Below are 25,021 nucleotides of genomic sequence, written 5' to 3'. Positions count from 1 at the left end.
AATCAGTTTAAGTTGAACAGCAAAAGACCAGAGTCAACAAAAGAAGACAAAAAAATTTAACACCAAATGGTAAAGATCTGGAATGCACTGCCTGAGACTGTAGTGGCATCTCGATTGTCTTCAGCTACTTTGCATCATAAATTACACAGACTGTAATGAATAATAACTTTAGCGAGTTTTGAGAAGATTTGTAGCTCAGGTTGAAGTTCTGGATGTAGGTTTGTTCGCTAAGCTGAAAGGTTCATTTACAGATGTTTCATCACCATATCAGGTATCATCAGTGAGCCTCCAAATGAGGCACTGGTGGCATGGCCCACTTTCTATTTATGTGTTTAAGTTTCCTTGCGTTGGTGACATCATTTCCAGTTCTTTTCTCAGGGGGTGTAAATGGGATCAAAGTCAATGTGTTTGTTGATAGAGTTCCGGTTGGAAAGCCAGGCTTCTAGGAATTCTTGTGAACAAAGAACTCGGAAAATTTACAGCCCAGGAACAGGCCCTTCGGCCCTCCAAGCCTGAGCCAATCCAAATCCACTGTCTAAACCTGTCGCCCAATTCCTAAGCATCTGTATCTCTCTGCTCCCCACCTAGTCATGCATCTGTCCAGACAGATCTTAAATGAATCTACCATTCTTGCCTCTACTACCTCTGCTGGCAATACGTTCCAGGCACCTACCAACCTCGTGAGTGTCTCTGTTTGACTTACCCTAGGATGGATGTGTTGTCCCAGTCAAAGTGGTATCCTTCCTCATTTGTATGTAAAGATACAAGTGAGAATGGGTTATGTCTTTTTGTGGCTAATTGATGTTCATGTATACTGGTGGCTAATTTGTCCAATGTAGTGTTTGTTACAGTTCTTTCACAGCATTTTGTAAAATACATTAATTTTGTTTATTGTCTGTAAAGGGTCTTTCAAGTTCATTAGCTGCCGTTTTGGTGTGTTGGTGGGCTACCATGATGCCAAGAAGTCTGAGTAGTCTGGCAGTCATTTCTGAGATGTCTTTGATGTAGGGGAGAGTGGCTAGGGTTTCTGAACATGTTTTGTCTGCTTGTTTGGGTTTGTTGCTGAGAAATCAGCAGACTGTGTTCATTGGGTACCTGTTCTTTTTGAGTACACTGTATAGGTGATTTTCCTCTGCTCTGCGGAGTTCCTCTGTGCTGTAGTGTATGGTGGCTCGTTGAAATAATGTTCTAATGCAGCTTTGTTTGTGGGTGTTGGGATGATTGCTTCTGAAGTTCAGTATTTGGTCAGTATGTGTTGTTTTCCTGTAGACGCTGGTTTGAAGTTCCCAATTGGCTGTTCAGTCTAGTGCGACATCTAGGAATGGCAGTTTGTAGTTGTTTCCTCCTCTTTAGTGAATTTTGTGCCAGTAAGGGTATTATTGATGGTCTTGAAGGTTTCCTCTAATTTGTTTTGTTTAGTGATGACTTTTGGTTTGTCTGTAGGTTTTGTTGTTGAAAGTGAAGTAGGTGGTAAGGCAGCGGTTCACTAGCTTGACAATATTGTCCTTGCTGATGAAGTTGGTGCTGTTTAGTGTACGTGCCTTCGGGTCTTCTAATAGTGTAGTCAGTGTTTCCTTGGCCAGGTTGATGTTGATGGATGTGAACAGGGCTGTTACATCAAAGGAAACAATTATTTCATCCTCTTCTATCTTGGTGTCTTTGATGGTCTTCAGGAATTCTTGGTGGACTGAATGGAGTGGTGGGAGTCTTCTACTCAGTGTTTTAGTCTTTGGTATAGCTCCTTGGCCAGTCTGTAAGTTGGTGTTTCCAGGTAGCAAAGCTATGGGCCTGAGGGGGGCTCCTGGTTTGTGAATTATGGGTAATCTGTAGAAGTGTGATGTGTTGGATCCGTCTGGTTTCATTTTTTGGAAGTCTAAGTTACATAAATAGTAATTTTATCATGAAATTTGAAAAAAATGTTCTTTACACCATGAAGTATATTTTTTCATCAAGCATATGTTCAAGAAATGTGAAACAGCTACAGACAAATACAGGTAAAGTTTGAAATTAATTCTAATCCAGTAGATCAGAGGCAGAGGTTTTCTTAAACCTGCAGCTAGACAAGGAGGAGACTGAGGTAAGACACAAGTCATCCAGTTATACACAGTTGTGGCTGGGATTGTGAAAAATGTTAAGAATAAGAGGTGGGATCACAGTGACCTGATTTTGAATTGCAGATCTTGGCTGAAAGAACTCTAATTTATTTGTATTTCATGAAATTAGTCTATTATAGTGCTTTTGACTGAAACATTTAATGGAAACAAAATGCAGCAGAAAAGTTAAAGGAGATAAAAGTGAAACAAATGCAGAAATCTAAAGCAGACAATGCTGGAAACATAAGAGATCAGTTCTCCCCACTGATGTTAACTGAAAAGTTTGCATTTTAAATGTTGACCATCCTTCAGAACTGAAATATAACAGGCAGACTGGAATGTTGGGGCAAGGAGAAAAGAGGGCATGGGAAAGTAAAGAGACATATTTTTCATCTTATTTTTTGGATGATATTAATGTAAATAAAATTGAACAGATAAACCAAGAGGAATCATTAGCAGATCATTGTTAGGGACCATCTCAGTCAGATAACAGATAGAAACACTATGACATGAAGTAAATATGTGATATGTAAATGGTTGTACATTCTGTGATGAATTAAAATGTGCTGCAGAAGCAATACAACAATTTCTACACGTGAGGTTTTGCCTCGAGGTGAAACATATCACACGTAAAACTTCAGGATTGTCTAAAATGACTATCGTAATCATCACTGACTGAGGACCAAGCTTTCTTTTTCACCCCAAAGCATGAAAAATGCTAGAAATTGATTAACAGGCCTTGAGCTAAAAAATACAACTTGTTCCAATGACACAGAGCTCACTGAAACTTTGTAAACTTAACATTTCCGTACAGAGGTAAAGTTGTGAGGAAAATCATTTCAAATTCATTGGTCAAAATGAAAAATGTAACTTTTACTTATGGGGTGTTCTTTTAAACAACGGCTTGCTCATGAAGTGGCAGTAAACTGATCTGGCATCTTTTATTGCTATTATCCGGTTACCTTGAGAAAAACAGGAGGTAACCACATAATGTGGCATTGTGGTTGCATGTAAAATAGACAGAGCAGGGCAAACATGAGGGAACTAGACAGGATATGATAAATCAAAAGCTGGAGCTTTACCACTGTTACCTTTATAGATATGATGAATTCAGCCTCACTTTTCCATGGGGCTGGTTGAACTAGTTTAATAACAAACACTAACTACCACACCAACATACAATTAAAACAGTAAGCAAGGCTCCTACTCAGTTACAGCAGGACTGTTCAAAACAACAAATTTTACTTTGAGATACAGAGCATAAAATTCAAAATTCATGCTAACTTTCTGATTAATTACTTAAAGAGAGTTGAATTCCAGGGTAGGGTGTTATTAACGCACTACATAATCCACTAAGACATTTTTAAAATGATAGTTGAAAAGTGCAGTACTGGAAAAGCGCAGCAGGCCAGGCAGCATCCAAGGAGCAGGAGAATTGACGAGTCTAGTTGATTTTTAAAATGATGGTCAATAATAGAAACTCAAGTTTCTACTGCCTTTTTGAAATCTCAAAAATCTACTGTTTATACACATTTAACATAAAAAAGCAATGTGCTATCAGTTGAAACCCTTCCACTCCACATTCAAGCAATTATTTGAAATAATTGTGCATATTAAAGAGCCCACCATATGAATAATCTATCGTAAGTTTTGATAGATCAAATGGTTTGATGGGTTTCAAAACTATTTAGGCACAAAATATCCAATACAGGCATTCCTTTTGGCTAAACAAGCCCAACTCATCTGTAATCATTTGTACTGGAAGATATTACAATAAATTGCTACGGGACTGTTGAAATAAAACTCAAACTTCCACATGTAACACCCTGCAGTTCCCAGCCTAAAACAAATGCTCAAAGTTTTGTTTCAAATGTAAATCAAATGTTACAATCAAAGTTATACACTTTTAATAAAAGTAGCACAATTATTCATGCAGTTCAGTACACCCCTAGGCTTTGGTAAGACATATAAGACAACCTTTAAACCACTGTCCTAAAGTTATCTTGCATTCTTTGCATGACCATTTCTTGGTCAGTTAACAACATTACTCAAAAGTTGCTTAAAATGTGTGTTTGGACATTGTGTTCACTATGGGTCAAAAGACTTTTCCAAAACTAAATTGAAAATGAATTAAGCATTTGTAGACAAGCTTTCTCCTATCCCAAAAAGTCAATCTCAAACTAGAGATCTCAAAATCTCAAACAAGGAAGAAGTGCAAGACTTGAAGTGATTCTCGAGCTTTCTCTTTCAGATCAATCAATACAGAGGTATTATTAAATAAAAACTTCAGTAACAACAAATCTCTATTTCTCACTAATTAAATTCAGATAGTGTTTCTATTACCTTTTTGAAGCCTCAGTAATCTTCTGTTTATACACATTTAACATACTAGGTAAGCAACATATTAAGTCAGCTAAAACCCTTCCACATTTTGAAGATAATGGAAATGCACACAATTTAATGGCCTAGAGGCATTACTGCAGGACTGATAATCCAGAGACTCAGGTAATGTTGTGGGGACCTGGATTCAAATCCCCCGATGACAGATTGAAATTGAACTCAATACATGTCTGGAATTAAGGGTCTAATGATGACCATAAATCCATTGTTAATTGTCGGAAAAGACAATTGTGTTGCTAGAAAAGCACAGCATCCAAGGAGCAGGAAAATCCACGTTTCAGGCCGGAGCCCTTCATCAGGAATCACTCCTCTGGTTCACTAATGTCCTTAAGGGAAGGAAACTGCCATCCTTAGCTGGTCTAGCCTACATATGACTTCAGACCCACAGCAATGGGGTTGACTCTTAACTTCAGGATGGGCAATAAATGCTGGCCTAGCCAGTGAAGCCTGTGAGTGAATTTTTTTTGAAAAGTCTGACGCCAGAATCAGTATCAAACACAACACTGAATGATTGTTTTTCTATTTCCAGCATTGGATTTTAAGACTATATCTCTTCAAACTGGTTGCTGCATGTACCAGGCTTTACTGTTCAGTTTATAATCAAAATACATGCCTTTCAAAGGACACAGTGTCCCGAGAGGCTGTGTATGAAATCAATTCATACCATTCTTACACCAACCCTTGCCAGCACACCTCCCCCCAAGCTTGTCCATCATCTCCAAGCCACAAGTCAGGCATGTGATGGAATGCTCTCCACTTACTGGATGAATGCAGCTCCACCGACACTCAAGAAGCTTAACACCATCCAGGGCAAAGCAGCCTACTTGATTGGCACTACATGCACAAACATTCACTCCTTCCACCCCAATGCAGAGTGGCAGCAGTATTTACCCATGACAAGATACACTGTAATAACTCACTAAGGGCTCCTTCCACACCCACAACCTCTACTACCTAAAAGGATAATAAAAGCAGATATCTCAGATTACCTGGAAATTCCCCATCCAATCCACACACCATCCTAACGAGGAAATATATTTATGACCCTTCACTGCCACTTGGTTAAATCTCAATTCTCAATAAACTTGGTTAAATCTCAATAAACGTCAATTCTCCTGCTCCTTGGATGCTGCCTGACCTGCTGCGCTTTTCCAGCAACACATTTTCAGCTCTGATCTCCAGCATCTGCAGTCCTCACTTTCTCCTAAATCTTGGGACCCCCTTCCTAAAAGTGCTGGTGTTCGTACAACACATTGACTGCAATGATACAGAAGTGAGCTCAGCTTTGCAAATGCGGGATGGATAGCAAAAGCATACCTGAATGGCAACACTCATGAATGAATAAAATCCAACAAGTATCAGTGCATAAGACAAACATTATCCGTGTAAAGTGTTTTCAGCTTTGATCACTGTGTTGGCGGAGTTCCTGTGCATATCCAGCTTCTCTAATGAGGGGTGTAGACCTGAAACCTTAACTCTGTTTTCGTCTCTTTCCTGGTGCTACCTGCCAGACGCGCTGATGTGATCTCAAAGCCTTTCCTGCTTTGGGAAATCCAGGGAACGAGGAGCAAGAGGAGCAAGGGGAGACTGAAGCTTTGAAAACAAAAATCACAGTCAAGAGCAATTAAACTGCCAATGAATCTGACTCCAAACAACTCGCAGTCTGTGGGGCTCACCACCCGGAAACAAGCAACTGGATAAATGCACCTGGGTCATGAGTTGCGTTGTGAGAGGACAAGGCGGGGGTGGGGATACGCCAGGAGCTGGACACACTCTCAGCACCGGGTTTGTTCAGAGAGACACCCGCCCGCCCCCCCCCCCCCCCCCCCCGGGCCCAGGGCAGCACAGGCCCAGAGCCTCAGGATACCTCCCTCCAGTCACCGAGAGTCTCCCTACCTTCTCCAAGGACTTTTCCATCTCGTTAGTCGCTTCGCTTCAGTCTGTTCTATTTTTATTAAAGAGACGATCGGGTGACCAAGGGCGCGACCTCCCACACTCGGTATCCTGTTGTCACTCCCGGTGCCGGACTCCCGCTTCCGCCATCAGCCCCCCGTCTCCACGCTGGCAGCTGCGCGCGCAGCCGGCTGCCCCGCTCCGTCAATCACCCATCGGCCCCACACCCGGCCAATCAGACGTCACCAACGTCCACATCCCACTGTCCGTCAATCACCAGCAGACCCCGCCCCCTGCTCGTCCGATCACCATCAGGCCGCGTCCACTGTCCGTCAATAATAACTAGACCCCACCCCTCTGCCGGTCATTCAGCACTAGGCCCCGCCCCTATGCCCTGTCAAGACACAACACGGTTCCCGGACCATCAATCATCCTAAGCCCCGCCCCTGACGGTCAATGATTACCGTCATGGCTACGCGCACGGCCGTCACCCCGCCCACATACTCAGACCCCATTCTTTCAGTCCGTTCCCGTCCATTCGGTTAGAGCCCCGCCCATTCTATCTGACCCCGCCCATTCAGTCAGACCACGCCCTTTCAGCCAGAACCTGCTATTACCTACAGCCCCGCCTACTCTTTGACACCGCCCTTAGGCCGCACCCCTCCCGGCAGGCTCCGCCCCTTTCCTGGAAGCAAAGTCAAATGAGGCTGATGTTAGAAAGGCAGGAAATACCTGTACTGGGAACTTGTGGCTTGATGTCTGACTGTGAGATTGGTCCAGGAGAAGGCCACTACATTTCAATGTAATTAGTTATAATTTGTACATTAACATTAAATACTGCTATATACAGTAATTGCATACTAGGCTCTGATCTTATAGTCACAAAACATAAGGTCTAATCTATATGACTGTGTTTGTGTCCACATTAGTAGTCTTCCAGAACTCACCCTCTCAGTACTATTTATACTCAATGATAGGTAGCTCTGTGATATACTTGCAAGGTTACTCCAGGGTTCTAATCCCCTTGCATTACACCCGTCACCATGATTTACTCACCATGTCATAAACATTGATGAACAATTAAAACTGCCCAGCTTTCAGGGCAACACCATACAACCTTCACACGCTGCAGGACATGTCAGATTGTCGACACGGATACCACCATTACACGTGGGGACACCTCCCACCATGTACATGGCAGGTACTCATGTAACTCAGCTAACATTGTCTATCTCATACACTGCAGGCAAGGACACCCTGAGGCATGGTACATTGGTGAGACCAAGCAGAGGCCACGGCAACAGATAAGAGTGTTTCCTCCCAGTCAGAGAACTTCAGCGGTCCAGGACATTCGACCTCAGACCTCCGGGTGCTCCAAGGCGGACTTCGGGACAGGCAGTAACGCAAAGTGGCCAAGCAGTGGCTGATAGCCAAGTTCGGTACACATGGGGATGGCCTCAACTGGAACCTTGGGTTCATGTCATACTACAGGTGACCCCACTGCACTACACACACACTCCTATAGACCCACACATTCATGCAAAGTGTCTCATACACAAGCTCTCTTTCACACATATACTCCCACACTCACACACGCACCCTCCCACAGACCTATACCCCTTTACACTTACTCATACACACACTCTCTCACAGACACTCATATCCTTCCCCCCACATACACACATCCACATGCACACACAGGCATATATGTTTGATGGGTGAATTTGTACTTTCAGAATTACATTTTACTTTGTTCAAAAACTGCATGAATCCATGTAAATCTCTTTTTTAGATGAGAATCAGTCTGAACATTGGGGTGCAGACAGCCTCACACAGGATACCTCACACCTTCAATGCATTATCTGGGCCAACTGGGCAGCTAGTGTTAAAGTTCACTTGAGAATGTAACTTTAGGAAAGTTCTGGAATTTACATATAAAAGAACTGAAACCAAGATGCCCATTCTAAAAGATGAGAGACTTAACAAACAATCCAGGTATCTTTCAATATATAATTTCAGTTAGATCACACTGTAAGCTTTTGCTATAAATTCTGTATCCTACAATCTTATGCTCCACAATCACCTGACGAAGGAGCAGCACTCCGAAAGCTAGTGCTTCCAAATAAACCTGTTGAACTATAACTTGGTTTAGGATATAGGTTTTGCTCGCTGAGTTGTAGGTTTGATATCCAGACGTTTCATTACCTGGCTAAGTAACATCATCAGTGGTGACCTCCAAGTGAAGCGAAGCTGTTGTCTTTTGCTTTCTATTTATATGTTTGTCCTGGATGGGGTTTGTGGTGATGTCATTTCCTGTTCGTTTTCTGAGGGGTTGATAGATGGTATCTAGATCTATGTGTTTGTTTATGGCGTTGTGGTTGGAGTGCCATATATTTAAGTTTGTTAGTTTTTGTTTGAGAGTGTTGGTGGGTTTGTGTGCTACTAGGATTCCGAGGGTCTTAGTAGTCTGGCTGTCATTTCTGAAACTTCTTTGATGTATGGTAAGGTGGTTAGGGTTTCTGGCTGTGTTAGGTCTGCTTATCTGAGTACCCGTGGTCCAGTGCACTGATCTTTTCTTGCAACCCACCAGATTCTGAGGTTCACCCAATTCCATCTCCGTCACTGGCTGACAGATAAAACTGGTTGAAAGAATTTGAGCTTTGGTTAGTGTGAATACTGTACTAATTAACCAACTTGCTTTGTCAGTAGCCTGGGCTCAAGTGAAGCTGTTACCTCAGCGGTGAGAGAGTTTGGAGTTTGAGAGTGATCTCACAAAGGTGTGAACAATGGACTGGGTTCTGACCAAAGGTCAGACACTAGGTCAGCTTGCTCCCTTCCTGACAAGGTGCTGTCTGAATGTTGTCCAGTCTCGCTCTATTTCTGCAGAGGGCAGGAATGTAGGCACCAGTTGGCACTTGGCCAGTCTGCAGTCCCTCCGTGGATCGGTGAATGATGTTGAAATTTCTGCTGGCACAAGCCAAGAGGTTCCCCTGGATCACCAACATAACGTGGTACAGCTCAATCTTCACAGCGGGGGATCTGGCCCAACAGAAACTGCATAATAAAGAAAAGGTCGACTTGAAACAGACTCGGAATGTTGCCATCCTGGCCTTCAGCTTCCATGGCAACATCTTCTACCTGTGGCTGAGGTTGATGGAGCGCATGTTCCCTGGGACGGCACCAGGCAACGTCCTTCGCAAAGTGGTGTGTGACCAACTGGTGATAACTCCAACCGGCGTCAGCGGCTTTTACATAGGTAAGTGAAATCTCTCCCCTCACCTGAGGCACGCCACTACAAGTTGACCTCAGAGGTAATGTTTCGGGTTCAGTGATCCATCTTCAGACGCTGCCAAGCCTGCTGAGATTTTCCAGCCATTTCTGGTTTTGTTTCCAATTTCCAAGTCCGCAGGTCTTCTGGTATTTTGGCAAGCTAACAGTTTCTTCGATAAGAACTGGACTGTGGTGACTTTATCTTTTAGAAAATTATTATCGTGATCCTGGCAGGCAGGTTCCATTGAGGGCACTAGGGGATAATGGTTACAGGAAAAAAAGTGCCGGGACTTCGGAGAAAAGGTCTGAGATCAGCATTATGTTAAAATGCTCAGAAATGATGGGCTGAATGGTCTCCTTCTGCACTGTAACAATTCTGTGACATTGTGATTATTATCTCATTATTATTACAAAGAGTCCACTCGCACACAATGGTGAGAAATTCCGACAGTACGTGCTCAGCTCTGTTTTCCTGTCCACACGGCTCATGCTCATACATGAAAACTTAAATAAAAATCAACTTTCGCTGTTTCTTTCTCTCTTCACCAATACACTCTTTTCCATTACATTTACATTTTTAGGTGTTTGTTAGGTTTTTAATGTTCTTTATTTCAATTTACAGAAGAGATTTTACTGCTGCAAATGCAGGTTCGTAAGTATCATCAGAATGAACTGTAATCAGCATTTGCGTTGTGATTGTAAATAATTGACCATGGAAAATTTATCTTTGCAATAATTATTCTAACAACGACATGCCTGAGGCACAACTGAAACACTTTGGGTTAGTGAAAGCGTCAGGCCCTTTCTTTTTTTTTTGCCAGCGCGATGCTTGATTGTCTCTCCCCTCCATTTTTTTCTTTTTTTTTCTTTTGTTTAATTTTTTTTTAACCCCCACACTACCACCTAAGTGTGGTAGTGCTTATTTTATCCATGGGTGTGTGTGCGTGTGTGCAGGTGTGAGACACAGTGAAAGACACAAAGTGCACGAATCTTTATTCAATTTCCACCACCAGGAAGATAGGAAAACACCCGGGTGGCCAGTGACAAACACTGCCCTTCACATCAAAGGGCAGTGCTGTGTGATCAAAAACAGTGAGGGGGAGGGTAGGGATTAAATCAAAATAGAGTTGGAGGGAGAAATGTCAGGCCCTTTCACAGTATCACATGTGATTAGCTTGCCTTGTGATTGATTTTCCCATTTTCCCAGCTTGCTGCAGTGCTCCAGCGAAGCTCAGCGTAACCTGGAAGTACAGCTCCTCATTTTCCACTTGGGAACCCTGCCACCTCTCGACTCAATATGAAGTTCAGTAATTTTAGGGTCTGAGTACTTTCTTCCATATTTCCCCCCCACCCCCACCCCAACCCCAACCCCACAAACTAGGCCTCGTCATCACACTAACAACCCTTTGTCAGCCAGCAGCTACTCATTCTCCCAGGCTGACCTTTACCCACGCCTTCGTATGCCCAACTGTTTTGAGCTCTCTCTCTCTCTCCCCGTCTCTGTCTCTCTGTCTCTATCTTTAGGCTCCATCTCCACCAATCATTTACTCCTACTCCCTCCCACCATCCTATCTTCTGCACAAAAACCAACCTTTTCCCCTGGCTGTAATCAGTTCTGAAGAAGATTGAATCCCAAAGGTTAATTTTGCTTTCTCTCCACAGATGCCGCCAGGCCTGCAGTTTTTTCCAGCAATCTCAGTTTTTTGTCATTGATTTTTCTGATGAGGCAGATAGAACCCCCACCTATGCCCGTTACTGCTTGGAACTAGACTTTCCCATCGCCGATGGCCAAAGCCACCAGTCTAGCTGGGCTGATCAGGAGACGCCCCCCACCCCATCCCACCCCACCCCACCCCCACCCTTGGCAGTAAACTGCCAAGCTTTGGTTATATTTTAAATGATCCAGGGAAACTCTGATTGTATGGCTGTTGAAACAAGGACAGTGAATGTATTTGTTCTTTCTCTCTGCAAAGAACAGGGCTCCATGTATTCAAACATGTTGTTTCCAGTTCACACAGGTTTGCCACACTACAAACCTGGCTGGCAATCCCAAATTGGTAGCCAGTATAATTCTTTGCACACTCAGGATTATCCAGCAAATGCTGTCCAGTGGCAGAATCACACATAACTTTGGGCACAATGTTGTCAGTATTTCAAGTGAAATATTGTTTGCGTGCTGTCATATCTTGCTAGTTCTGAGCAGCCGAAGGAACATGCTATTCGATACAACCTACCTGTCTACAGGCCTGGCACCACATCAGCACCAAAACTCACATACACTGGAATTGGCGCAGGTTTCAAATGCCTGGAAGTATGGTTGCATCAGGTTCAATTGAGACAAGCAGAAGGCTGGAACAAAACAGCAAGCCAAGTAGCATCAGGAGGTGGTAAAGTCAGCATTTCAGGTTCAGTTGAGGCATTCAAGGGCACATTGGATGGTTATTTAAATGGAGACAACGTAAAAGGTCAAAGGGAAAAGGCAGCAGAATGGCACCAAGTCAAATTGTTAAGAGGGCCAGCCAATGCTGACATGATGGTCTGAATGTCCTCCTTCTGCACCATAACAATCCTGTGATATCCCACTTGTGGAATGGGCAGAACATCTTTTTGATCCTGCTCCAGAATCCCGTTAGTGGTGAACACCACTGTGTTACTGGTTATAGTAGCAGTGTGCCCAGGCTGCCTCAGATTGTAAGCGACAGCGGTCCTGACTTGTGAATTAAATTGAATTAGCTTTATTGTCACATGGGCTCAAATGACGGGGACAGGGACAGGATTGGCTGTTGCAGGTTCCAGGATTTAAATGTTTTAGTAGGGTCGGAGGTGGGGGTAAAAGAGGGGGAGGTGTGGCATTGCTTGTCAAAGATAGTATTACAGTGGTGGAAAGGACGATGGATGAGGACTTGCCATCTGAGGTAGTTTGGGCTGAGGTTAGGAATAGGAAAGGTGAGGTCACCCTGTTAGGAGTCTTTTACAGGCCTCCTAATAGTCCTAGAATCATTGAAGAAAGGATAGGGAAGGTGATTCAGGAGATGAGTGACAGTAATAGGGTGGTTGTTATGGGGGACTTTAACTTTCCTGATATTGATTAGGAAAGCTATAGCTCAAGTTCGTTAGATGGGTCAGTGTTTGTTCAATGTGTGCAGGAGAGTTTCCTGACACAATATGTAGACAGGCCAACAAGAGGTGAGGCCATACTGGATTTGGTTCTGGGTAATGAACCAGGCCAGGTGTTAGAATTAGAGGTAGGTGAGCACTTTGGGGATAGTGACCATAATTCGGTGATTTTTACACTCGTGATGGAGAGGGATAAGTGTGTACTACAGGGCAAGAGTTATAGCTGGGGTCAGGGAAATTATGATGCGGTGAGGCATGACTTAGGATGTGTGGCTTGGAAAAGTAGACTCCAAGGCAAGAGTGTAAATGATATGTGGAGCTTGTTCAAGGAGCAACTATTGAGTGTCCTTGATAATTATGTACCTGTCAGGCAGGGAGGAAAGGGTCGTGCGAGGGAGCCGTGGTTTAATAAGGAATTGGAATCCCTTGTTAAATGGAAGAGGGCGGCCTATCTCAAGATGAGACGTGAAGGTTCAATTGGGGCGATTGAGAGTTATAGGGTAGCCAGGAAGGACCTGAAGAGAGAGCTAAGAGCAGCAAGGAGGGGACATGAAAGGTCCTTAGTCGGTAGGATTAGGGAAAACCCTAAGGCTTTCTATAGGTATGTTAGGAATAAAAGAATGACTAGGGTAGGAATAGGTCCAGTCAAGGATAGTAGTGGGAAGTTGCGTGTGGAGGCGGAAGAGATTGGGGAGACACTGAATGAATACTTTTCTTCAGTATTTACTCAGGAACAGGGCATTGTCGTCGATGTGAATACTGAGTCACAAATAAGTAGAATGGATGGCTTTGAGGTATGTAGAGAAGAGGTGTTGGAAATCCTGGAAAAGGTGAAAATAGATAAGTCCCCTGGGCCTGATGGCATTTATCCTAGGATTCTCTGGGAAGCAAGGGAGGAGATTGCAGAGCCATTGGCCTTGATTTTTATGTCCTCTTTGTCTACTGGAGTAGTGCCTGAAGACTGGAGGATAGCAAATGTGGTTCCCTTGTTCAAAAAGGGGAGTAGGGATAACCCTAGTAACTATAGGCCGGTGAGTCTCACTTCTGTTGTGGGCAAAGTCTTAGAGAGAATTGTAAGGGATAGGATTTATGCACATCTGGATAGGAATAATGTGATCAAGGATAGTCAGCATGGTTTTGTGAAGGGCAGGTCGTGCCTCACAAACCTTATTGAATTCTTTGAAAAGGTGACGAAGGAGGTTGATGAGGGGAAAGCGGTAGATGTGGTATATATGGATTTTAGAGGAGAAAGTGAGGTCTGCAGATGCTGGAGATCAAAGTTGAAACTTTATTGCTGGAACAGCACAGCAGGTCAGGCAGCATCCAGGGAACAGGAGATTCGACGTTTCGGGCACAGGCCCTTCCTCAGGAATGAGTAGAGAGTGTTCAGCAGGAGAAGATAAAAGGTAGGGAGGAGGGACTTGGAGGAGGGGAGTTGGAAATGTGATAGGTGGAAAGAGGTCAAGGTGAGGGTGATAGGTCGGAGTAGGGTGGAGGCGGAGAGGTCAAGAAGAAGACTGCAGGTCAGGAAGGCGGTGCCGGGCTGGAAGGATCCGGCTGAGACAAGGTGGGGGGAGGGGGGATGAAGAAACTGGTGAAGTCCAAGTTCATCCCCTGCGGTTGGAGGGTTCCCAGTCGGAAGGTTCATCCCCTGCGGTTGGAGGGTTCCCAGTCGGAAGGTTCATCCCCTGCGGTTGGAGGGTTCCCAGTCGGACCCTCCAACCGCAGGGGATGAACTTGGACTTCACCAGTTTCTTCATCCCCCCTCCCCCCACCTTGTCTCAGCCGGATCCTTCCAGCCCGGCACCGCCTTCCTGACCTGCAGTCTTCTTCTTGACCTCTCCGCCTCCACCCTACTCCGACCTATCACCCTCACCTTGACCTCTTTCCACCTATCACATTTCCAACTCCCCTCCTCCAAGTCCCTCCTCCCTACCTTTTATCTTCTCCTGCTGAACACTCTCTACTCATTCCTGAGGAAGGGCCTGTGCCCGAAACGTCGAATCTCCTGTTCCCTGGATGCTGCCTGACCTGCTGTGCTGTTCCAGCAATAAAGTTTCAACAATATATGGATTTTAGTAAGGCGTTTGATAAGGTTCCCCATGGTAGGCTACTGCAGAAAATACGGAGATATGGCATTGAGGGTGAGTTGGAGGTTTGGATTAGGAATTGGCTGGATGGAAGAAGACAGAGGGTAGTAGTTGATGGCAAAGTTTCTTCATGAGCAGAGGGATCTTGGTGTCCATGTACACAGATCTCTGAAAGTTGCCACCCAGGTAAATAGTGCAGTGAGGAAGGCATATGGCGTACTGGCTTTTATTGGTAGAGGAATTGAGTTCCGGAGTCCTGAGGTCATGATGCAGTTGTATAAGACTCTGGTGCGGCCGCATCTGGAATATTGTGTGCAGTTTTGGTCGCCATACTATAGGAAAGATGTGGAGGCACTGGAACGGGTGCAGAGGAGGTTTACCAGGATGTTGCCTGGTATGGAAGGAAGATCGTATGAGGAAAGATTGAGACACTTGGGGCTGTTTTCATTAGAGAAAAGAAGGTTTAGGGGTGACTTGATTGAGGTGTACAAGATGATTAGGGGGTTAGATAGGGTTGACAGTGTGAACCTTTTCCCGCGTATGGAGTCGGGTATTACAAGGGGGCATAGCTTTAAATTAAGGGGGGGAAGATATAGGACTGAAGTTAGGGGTAGGTTCTTCACTCAGCGAGTCGTAAGTTCATGGAATGCCCTGCCAGTAGCAGTGGTGGACTCTCCCTCTTTATGGGCATTTAAGCGGGCATTGGATAGGTATATGGAGGATAGTGGGTTAGTATAGGTTAGGTGGGCTTGGATCGGCGCAACATCGAGGGCCAAAGGGCCTGTACTGCGCTGTATTCTTCTATGTTCTTCTATGTTCTATGAAAAGTTGATAAGTCACCACTTACAGAGCCACCTTAAGTGTTGGAAAAGCACAGCAGGTCAGGCAGCATCCGAGGAGCAGGTAAATCGGCGCAACATCGAGGGCCAAAGGGCCTGTACTGCGCTGTATTCTTCTATGTTCTTCTATGTTCTATGAAAAGTTGATAAGTCACCACTTACAGAGCCACCTTAAGTGTTGGAAAAGCACAGCAGGTCAGGCAGCATCCGAGGAGCAGGTAAATCGACGTTGTGGGCATAAGCCCTTCATCAGGTCAGCATGGACGAGTTGGACCGAAGGGTCTGTTTGCATGCTGTATGATTCTATGAGTTGCAAACAGACTCAGAAATAGAATCGTTTGCAAACTGGGGACTGGCTGTATCTCACATATTTGAGCAATGGGTGGAGTTAGCTGTTTCACACTGGCTCTGTGATCTTATTACATCAATAAAACACATTTAATCATCATTCAACAAAGTCCAATTTTTTTATCACAGTTTTCCAGCCAGGTTGATGGTTAAGGAATGGACACTTCTACCCATTCTATCTGTACAGGTAACATGATGGCTCAGTGGTTTGCACAGCTGCCTCACAGTGCCATGGATGCAGGTTCGATTCCAGCCTTGGGGGACTGACTTTGTGGAGTTTGCACATTATCCCCATGTCTGGGCGGATTTACTCCGGGTGTTCTGGTTTCCTCCCACAATCCAAGGATGGGCAGGTTAGGTGGATTGGCCAAGGGAAATGCAGGGTGTGGGTTTGGGTGGGTTGTTTTTCAGAGGGTTGGTGTGTCTCAATGGCCTGCTTCCATGCTGCAGGGATTCTATGAATTGATAGTCAGTGTTAGAATGCAGATTTTAAAGATGCTTTGCATTAACGTCAGAATATTCTGTCAGCAGAGACATTCTTTATTCTTGTCCATCTGCAATTTTGTTTAGGTATGAGTGTGATGGAAGGGAAACACGATATCTTTGCGGTCTGGAGAGAAAAGTTCTGGGATACATATAAGGTAAAAAAGGAACCTGAAGCCTAACCATGATGTATTTGCTCGTTAAACTGAACGCAAGCAGCCTCTCCCCGCTATACACACAGCCTCTCCCCGCTATAAACACAGCTTCTCCCCGCTATAAACACAGCCTCTCCCCGCAATATACACAGCCTCTCCCCGCTATAAACACAGCCTCTCCCCATTATACACACAGCCTCTCCCCGCTATACACACAGCCTCTCCCCCGCTATACAAACAGTCTCTCCCCGCTATAAACACAGCCTCTCCCTGCTATAAACACAGCCTCTCCCCGCTATACACACAGCCTCTCCCCGCTATACAAACAGCCTCTCCCTGCTATAAACACAGCCTCTCCCCGCTATACACACAGTCTATCCCAGCTATAAACACAGCTTCTCCCTGCTATACAAACAGCCTCTCCCTGCTATACAAACAGCCTCTCGCTGCTATAAACACAGCCTCTCCCTGCTATACACACAGCCTCTCCCCGCTACAAACACAGATTCTCCCTGCTATACAAACAGCCTCTCCCTGCTGTAAACACAGCCTCTCGCTGCTATAAACACAGCCTCTCCCTGCTATACAAACAGCCTCTCCCCGCTATACTCACAGCCTATCCCCGCTATAAACACAGACTCTCCCTGTTATACGCACAGCCTCTCCCCGCTATAAACACAGCCTGTCCCCACTATACATACAGCCGCTCCCTACTATACACACAGCCTCTCCCTGCTATACACACAGCCTCTCCCTGCTATAAACACAGCCTCTCCCCGCTATACACACAGCCTCTCCCCGCTATACACACAGCCTCTCCCCGCTATAATCACAGCCTCTCCCCGCTATAATCACAGCCTCTCCCTGCTATACAGCCTCTCCCCGCTATACAAACAGCCTCTCCCTGCTATAAACACAGCCTCTCCGTGCTATTCACACAGCCACTCCCCGCTATACACACAGCCACTCCCCGCTATACACACAGCATCTCCCAGTTATACACACAGCCTCTCCCCGCTATAAAAACAGCCTCTCCCTGCTATACAAACAGACTCTCCCCACTATACTAGTGCTGCTTCCATAACCTTCGGCTGAAAATTAAGGCAAGGCTATTTTTTAACAAAACCAAAAGCTTTGGAAATACTCAGCTTGTCTGGCAATATCTGTGGAGAGAGAAACTGTGTTAATTAGTTGGTATTTCTCCTCCCAGTTGTACTCAGCACAGAGATTGGGAGGGTACTCACTCAACCCCTCTCCCATCGCTTTCTGCCTCCATCAGGATTCAGTTTTGGGTGAGATGGCCCATGGTCACCCATTGAGGCCAACTAAGGGCTGGGGCTCACACTTCCAGGATGAACCCAGCCCAGTGTGGTGCCCAATGCTGCTACTCTGTGGAAATCTTCAAACCTCAGGGAGGTAGTGGGGCTGGTGGTGTGGGAGGAGGGGGTGGGGTGGTGGGGGGGGGGGGGGTGGGGGAGGTGGGAAGTATCCAGACCAAAAAGCAAACCAGCAAAACCTTGTGAATGACCCCAATGGTTCATCTCCTCTGGTGGATCTCAAAATGGACGGCCGGGATGACTGGGGCAACCATTTCCAAGTGCAGTTAGTTCTGATATAATGCGGCAGGTGCGTTCCCGTGCATCACCGTGTCATAGAAAATCGTGCAATAGAAATAATGGGCCCTAAGGGGAAAACAGGGTTAGGGGCAAAGCACCAAATATATCAGTAAAAATCGAAATAAAAATAGTACTGAGCCTAACACGAACAATAGCACAGCCTAAATAAATCTGATCCAGTACACTGGGCACACTCTCTCCCTGCACTGGGCACACTCTCCCCCCGCACTTGTCTCACTCTCCCCCCTGCACTGGGCACACTCTCTCCCCGAATTAGTCTCATCCGGCGACTACCTACTCCACTGACGCCATCTTCAAGTCAGGAGGTGATTGGACATTGGACAGTAGTGTATGTTCATTGGAAGTCCTTGTGTAGATCTGCTGAGCATTTCTGGTGATTTTTGTTTTTATTTTAGACTTCCAGCATCTACTGTATTTTTCTGTTGCCTTTCTTAAATAAAATCCAAGTGCAGTTAATTCCCAAAACATCTATAGGAGTTTTGACGCAATTCAGGTAGTAACTACACACACAAGAAGCCTGGAAGTTAAACACACTGAAGAATAAATGATTATGTTAAATGAAGATAGAATAAAACCAAGATTAACAGAGCTTTAAAACAAGTTTTTTAAAAATTCTAGTGGAACTTATTATTGTGGAGGAAGTGGCATTCTACAGATATAAAATTAGTTTCTCTGATCCATGAGGATGTCCAATAATCATTTTGGAATTAGTGCACTGTTAAGGAACCCAGTTATAGAACATAGAACAGTACAGCACAGTACAGGCCCTTCAGCCTTTGATGTTGTGCCAACCTTACTCTAAGATCAAACTAACTACATACCCTTAATTTTACTGTCATCTGTGTGTCTATCCAAGAGTCACTTAAAAGTCCCTAATGTCTCTGACTCTACTACCACCACTGGCAGTGCATTCCACGCACCCGCCACTCTCTGTGTAAAGAACCTACCTTTGACATCGTCCCAAACCTTCCTCCAATCACCTGAAAATAATGCCCCTGCGTGATAGCCATTTCTGCCCTGGGAAAAAGTCTCTGACTATTCACACTATCTATGCCTCTCATCATCTTGTGCATCTTTATCAAGTCGCCTCTCACCCTTCTTCACTCCAATGAGAAAAGTCTTAGTTCCGTCAACCTTTCTTCATAAGACCTGCCCTCCAGTCCAGGCAGCAGCCTGGTAAATCTCCTCTGCACTCTCTCCAAAGCTTCCATATCCTTCCTATAATGAGGCAACCAGAGCTGAACACAATTTTCCAAGTGTGATCTAACCAGGACTCTATAGAGCTGCAGCATAAACTCTTGGCTCTTAAACTCAATCCCCTGCTAATTAAAGCCAACACACTATATGCCTTCTTGACAACCCTATCAACTTGGGTAGCAACTTTGAGGGATCTATGGACATGGACCACAAGATCCCTCTGTTCCTCCACACTGCCAAGAATCCTGCCTTTAACCCTGTACTGTGCATTCAAATTTGACCTTCCAAAGTGAATCACTTCACACTTTTCCAGGTTGAACTCCATTTGCCACTTATCAGCCCAGTTCTGCATCCTGTCAATGTCCCATTACAACCTACAACAGCCCTCCACACTATCCACAACACCACCAACCTTCCGCAAACTGACTACCCACCCTTCCATTTCCTCATCCAAGTCATTTATAAAAGTCACAAAGAGCAGAGGTCTCAGAACAGATCCCTGCAGAACACCACTGGTCACCAAGCTCCAGGCTAAAACTTTCCATTGACCACCACTCTCTGCCTTCTATGGGCCAGCCAATTCTGTACCCAGACAGCCAGGTTTCCCTGTATCCCATATTTCCTTACTTTCTCAATGAGCCTTCGATGGGGAATCTTATCAAATGCCTTTTGCTAAAATCCATGTGCACTACATCCACTGCCCTACATTCATCAACGTGTTTTGTCACATCCTCAAAGAATATGTCTCACTCAACATGGTGGAACTTGTTCATACTGTGTTACACTGAAATAAATGCTAAAAGTACAAGCTTGCATTTGTTCTGTGAATCTGATAGCTTCCCTATACTGTTAACACAGATTCTGAGCCATCATAGTGCAGTGTGATAAGACTGTCAAATACTGCATGGTGGCTCAGTGCTTAGTTCTGCTACCTCACAGCACCAAGGGCCTGGGTTCAATTCCAACCTTGGGTGACTATCTGTGTGGAATTTACACATTCTCCCTGTGTCAATGTGGGTTTACCTCCTAAGGTTTGGTTAAGAAAAAGAAGGAAGCATATGTAAGGTATAGATAGGATACATCAAGTGAATCCTTAGAAGAGTATAAAGGAAGTAGGAGTATACTTAAGAGAGAAATCAGGAGGGCAAAAAGGGGACATGAGATAGCTTTGGCAAATAGAAATAAGGAGAATCCAAAGAGTTTTTACAAATCCATTAAGGACAAAAGGGTAACTAGGGAGAGAATAGGGCCCCTCAAAGATCAGCAAGCCCCAGAAAATGGGAGAGATACTAAATGAGTATTTAGCATCAGTATTTAGTGTGGAAAAGGATACGAAAGATATAGACTGTAGGGAAATAGATGGTGACGTCTTGCAAAATGTCCATATCACAGAGGAGGAAGTGCTGGATGTCTTGAAACACATAAAAGTGGATAAATTGCCAGGACCTGATCAGGTTACCCTAGAACTCTGTGGGAAGCTAGAGAAGTGATTGCTGGGCCTCTTGCTGAGATATTTATATCATCGATAATCACAGGTGAGGTGTCAGAAGACTGGAGGTTGGCTAACGTGGTGCCACTGTTTAAGAAGGGTGGTAAGGACAAGCCAGGGAACTATAGACCAGTGAGTCTGACATTGGTGGTGGGCAAGTTGTTGGAAGAAATCCTCAGGGACAGGATGTACATGTATTTGGAAAGACAAGGACTGATTAGGGATAGTCAACATGGCTTTGTGCATGGGAAATCATGTCTCACAAACTTGATTGAGTTTTTTGTGGAAGTAACAAAAAGGATTGGGAAGCCAGAGAAGTGATTGCTGGGCCTCTTGCTGAGATATTTGTACCATCGATAGTCACAGGTTAGGTGCTGGAAGACTGGAGGTTGGCAAACGTGGTGCCACTGTTTAATAAGGGCGCTAAAGACAAGCCAGGGAACTATAGACCAGAGTCTGACCTCAGTGGTGGGCAAGTTGTTGGAGGGAATCCTGAGGGACAGGATGTACATGTATTTGGAAAGGCAAGGATTGATTAGGGATAGTCAACATGGCTTTGTGCGTAGGAAATCATGTCTCACAAACTTGATTGACTTCAGTATATGGACTTCAGTAAGGCGTTCGACAAAGTTCCCCATGGGAGACTGATTAGCAAGGTTAGATCTCATGGAATACAGGGAGAAGTAGCTATTTGGATACAGAACTGTCTCAAAGGTAGAAGACAGAGGGTGATGGTGGAGGGTTGTTTTTCAGACTGGAGGCCTGTGACCAGTGGAGTGCCACAAGGATCGGTGCTGGGTCTTCTACTTTTTGTTATTTACATAAATGATTTGGATGCGAGCATAAGAGGTACAGTTAGTAAGTTTGCAGATGACACCAAAATTGGAGGTGTAGTGGACTGCGAAGAGGGTTACCTTAGATTACAACAGGATCTTGATCAGATGGGCCAATGGGCTGAGAAGTGGCAGATGGAGTTTAATTCAGATAATTGCGAGGTGCTGCATTTTTGGAAAGCCAATCTTAGCAGGACTTGTACACTTAATGGTAAGGTCCTAGGGAGTGTTGCTGAACAAAGAGACCTTGGAGTGCAGGTTCATAGCTCCTTGAAAGTGGAGTCACAGGTAGATAGGATAGTGAAGAAGGCATTTGATATGCTTTCCTTTATTGGTCAGAGTATTGAGTACAGGAGTTGGGAGGTTAAAAATGTGTTGCTGGAAAAGCGCAGCAAGTCAGCAGCATCAAAGGAGCAGGAGAATCGATGTTTCGGGCATAAACCCTTCTTCAGGAATGAGGAGTGTGTGCCAAGCAGGCTAAGATAAAAGGTAGGGAGAAGGGAGTTGGGGGAGGGGCGTTGGGAATACGATAGGTGGAAGGAGGTTAAGGTGAGGGTGATAGGCCGGAGAGGGGGTGGGGTCGGAGAGGTCAGGAAGAAGACCTGCAATCTTCTTTCCACGGTCTCACTTTGATTTCAAGTGAGGAATAATTTAATAAATGCTGCAGGGTTGCTTTTTTTTCAAACGCTTACTAGAGGAAGGGAACCCCATCTGCTGGCCACACAACAATTAAATTGCAGGTGCAATGCTTTTGATCTTGCTTTTTAAAAATTTTAACACTATGCTTAGTAAAATCATTCCTTATGAACTGAATATGATTCAGAACTAAGGAATCAGAGGAGGTATGAATACTTCTAAAAAGAATCCTCCAGTAATTGCCAGGGGTGTCCTCGCCTCAGCCCTCTTCAACAGCTTCCTCAGTGACTTGATCTCCATCATAATCCAAAGGTATGCAGGTTGGGTGAATTGGCCATGTTAAATTGCCCATAAGTGTTCAGGGATGTGTAGGTTAGGTGCAGTAGTCAGGGGTAAATGTAGCATAATGGGAATGGGTTTGGGTGGGACACTCTTTGGAGGGTCAGTGTGGATTTGTTGGGCTGAGGGGCCTGTTTCCACACTGTAGGGATTCTATGATTCTATGATCATAAGGCCAGAAGAGAGGTTGTTTCCTGATGATTGCACAATATTTAATACCATCCAGCTCCTCATAGACCAAATTAACTTGTGTGCATATACAGCAACACAATATGGACAACATAAATAGTATTCTTGCCAGGCAATGTCCATTCCTGACAAGAGAAGAATCTCACAATTGCCCTTTGACGTTCAATGGCATCATCACTGCTAAATCCCACACAATTAAAATGCTGGGCTACCATTGATCAGAAACTGAATTGGATCAGCCACATAAATACAGTGGCTACTACAGCAGGTCAATGGCTGGGAATTCTGTCGTGAGTAACTAACTACTTGACTCTCCAAAGCCTGTCCACCATCTACAAGGCATAAGTTGGGAGTATGATGGAATAATCGCTGTTTGTCTGGATTGGTGCAGGTCTAATAACACTCAAGAAGCTTGATAGCATCCGGGACAAAACAGCCCACTTAACTGGCACTATATCCACCACCTTCAACATTCACTTCCTTCAACATCGATGCTCAAAAGCAGAAGTGTATACCATCTACAAGATGCACTATAGCACCTCACCAAAATTCCTTTGGTAATACCTTCCAAAGCCTTACCATCTGGAGTGACAGATGATGGGAACACCACTCCCTGTAAGTTCCCCGTCCAAGCCACTCACCGTCCTGACTTGGAAATATATTGCTGTTCCTTGGGTTAAAATCTTGGATTTCCATCCTGAACAGCACAGTAGGTGTTGTTGTGGACCAGATCAGACCATCACAAAATATTTTAAGGTGACAGCCCAGATCCTAACTTTTTATTATTTTAAAGGCAAATGTGAAATGCTGTGTTCCCGATGCAATGCAATTGCTCAGCTACTCAATGATAAGCAAAACATAGTTTATTTAAACACTAAAAAATTAAAATACAACAAATCAAAAAGGAATTTAGAATGACTACACTCTATTGGAAAAATTAACCAAAATAATAGAAACAGTAACCATTACTAATTAACTGTTCCAATACAGTAACATGCCATAAACACACTCCTTGGTAAAAAGGCAAATTCAGAAAAGCAGATTTGTCTCTCAGGTAACCCAGCAGCAGACAGAAACCCCAGCCTCCAGCTGAGAGAGGGAATAGTTAGCTTCTACTTCTTAAAAACTCTTGCAGCTCTTGCCCTGTTGAGATTCCAATAACAAACGCTTAAAGCTAAACCTGTAAAGTAAAAAAAAAATAGAAATCGTGGTCTGTGAGAGGTGGCCACACCCAACCAGGCTGCTTCTATTGTTCCAACTTTTTAAAAAAAGCCCAAGGCCTCAATACCACAGACTGCTCAACATCTCTCGTTCAATCTCTCTCTTAAAATATACCAGGACAAAATAACTCCTTAAAGCCACAACATCATCACAGTGTCCCTATACCAGGGACTGCAGTAGATCAGAAAAGTGTCTCAACATCTTCTTAAGGGTAATTAGAGGTGTACAATAAATAATTTCCAATCTTATTCTATGAATTAATAAATCCAAGTCAATGAGTGAAATAAGTTCATTTAGGCATCATTAATCCTTAATTCAATCTGTGTTTTGTTTCCAGGTTGCTATCATCTATTGGCCAACAGTACAGGTATGTTTCTTTATTGCAACTGAGAGTAAGATAATCAATTTGCACTTTCTTGCTAATGCTCATAGTTGAAATGTATTTCTGTCTCGTTCCAGCTCATCAATTATGGTTTGATACCCGTATTCTTCAGGATGGCATTTTTTGGAAGTTGGGGTTTTGTGTGGGTCATTTTCATGTCCCACTTAAGGCAACATCGTCACAGCTCTGAGAATCTCATTAAGAATTATGGAACAAAATGAAGAACTCGCAGTGAATCGATAACATTGTGTTAGAACATATTTTCTTGAAATAAATTGGTTTATTTTCTGCCTTGCCACAATTTTTAATGCTTATTTGTTTGACTATGAGCAGAGTAAGTGTCATCATATATCTGAGTGTTAGTTACAAGAGTTCACAAGCTCCAACAACTGCTTAACAGGAATTAAGGG

The 25,021-nt window shown here is 44.2% G+C and overlaps 2 protein-coding genes across 5 annotated transcripts in view; one reads left to right on the top strand and one right to left on the bottom strand.

The window, feature by feature from the left end:
- Positions 1-6,548, bottom strand: part of pdxdc1 (pyridoxal-dependent decarboxylase domain containing 1) — a 64,203-nt gene extending 57,655 nt beyond the window's left edge. For 2 of the 4 annotated variants that reach the window (XM_043712119.2, XM_043712120.2), the window contains exon 1: positions 6,390-6,548. In XM_043712119.2, the coding sequence (XP_043568054.1) occupies positions 6,390-6,410 (21 nt within the window). In that variant the 5' untranslated portion in view covers positions 6,411-6,548. The remainder of the gene's footprint in view (positions 1-6,389) is intronic. The other 2 variants (XM_043712121.2, XM_043712122.2) reach the window with 1 other exon arrangement.
- A 2,538-nt stretch (positions 6,549-9,086) lies between these two features.
- LOC122560898 (bMERB domain-containing protein 1-like) overlaps positions 9,087-25,021 on the top strand; it is a 118,896-nt gene continuing 102,961 nt past the window's right edge. Inside the window, exon 1 of the mRNA XM_087997611.1 lies at positions 9,087-9,642. Coding sequence (XP_087853737.1) covers positions 9,336-9,642 — 307 coding nt within the window. The 5' untranslated portion in view covers positions 9,087-9,335. The remainder of the gene's footprint in view (positions 9,643-25,021) is intronic.

Source organism: Chiloscyllium plagiosum, unplaced genomic scaffold (genome assembly GCF_037043375.1).
Source record: "Chiloscyllium plagiosum isolate Xiang-an unplaced genomic scaffold, Cpla_swu_hap1 HiC_scaffold_20, whole genome shotgun sequence".
NCBI lineage: Eukaryota > Metazoa > Chordata > Chondrichthyes > Orectolobiformes > Hemiscylliidae > Chiloscyllium > Chiloscyllium plagiosum.
Note: the sequence above shows the minus strand (reverse complement) of the source record. Positions and strands in the feature narration are given on the sequence as shown.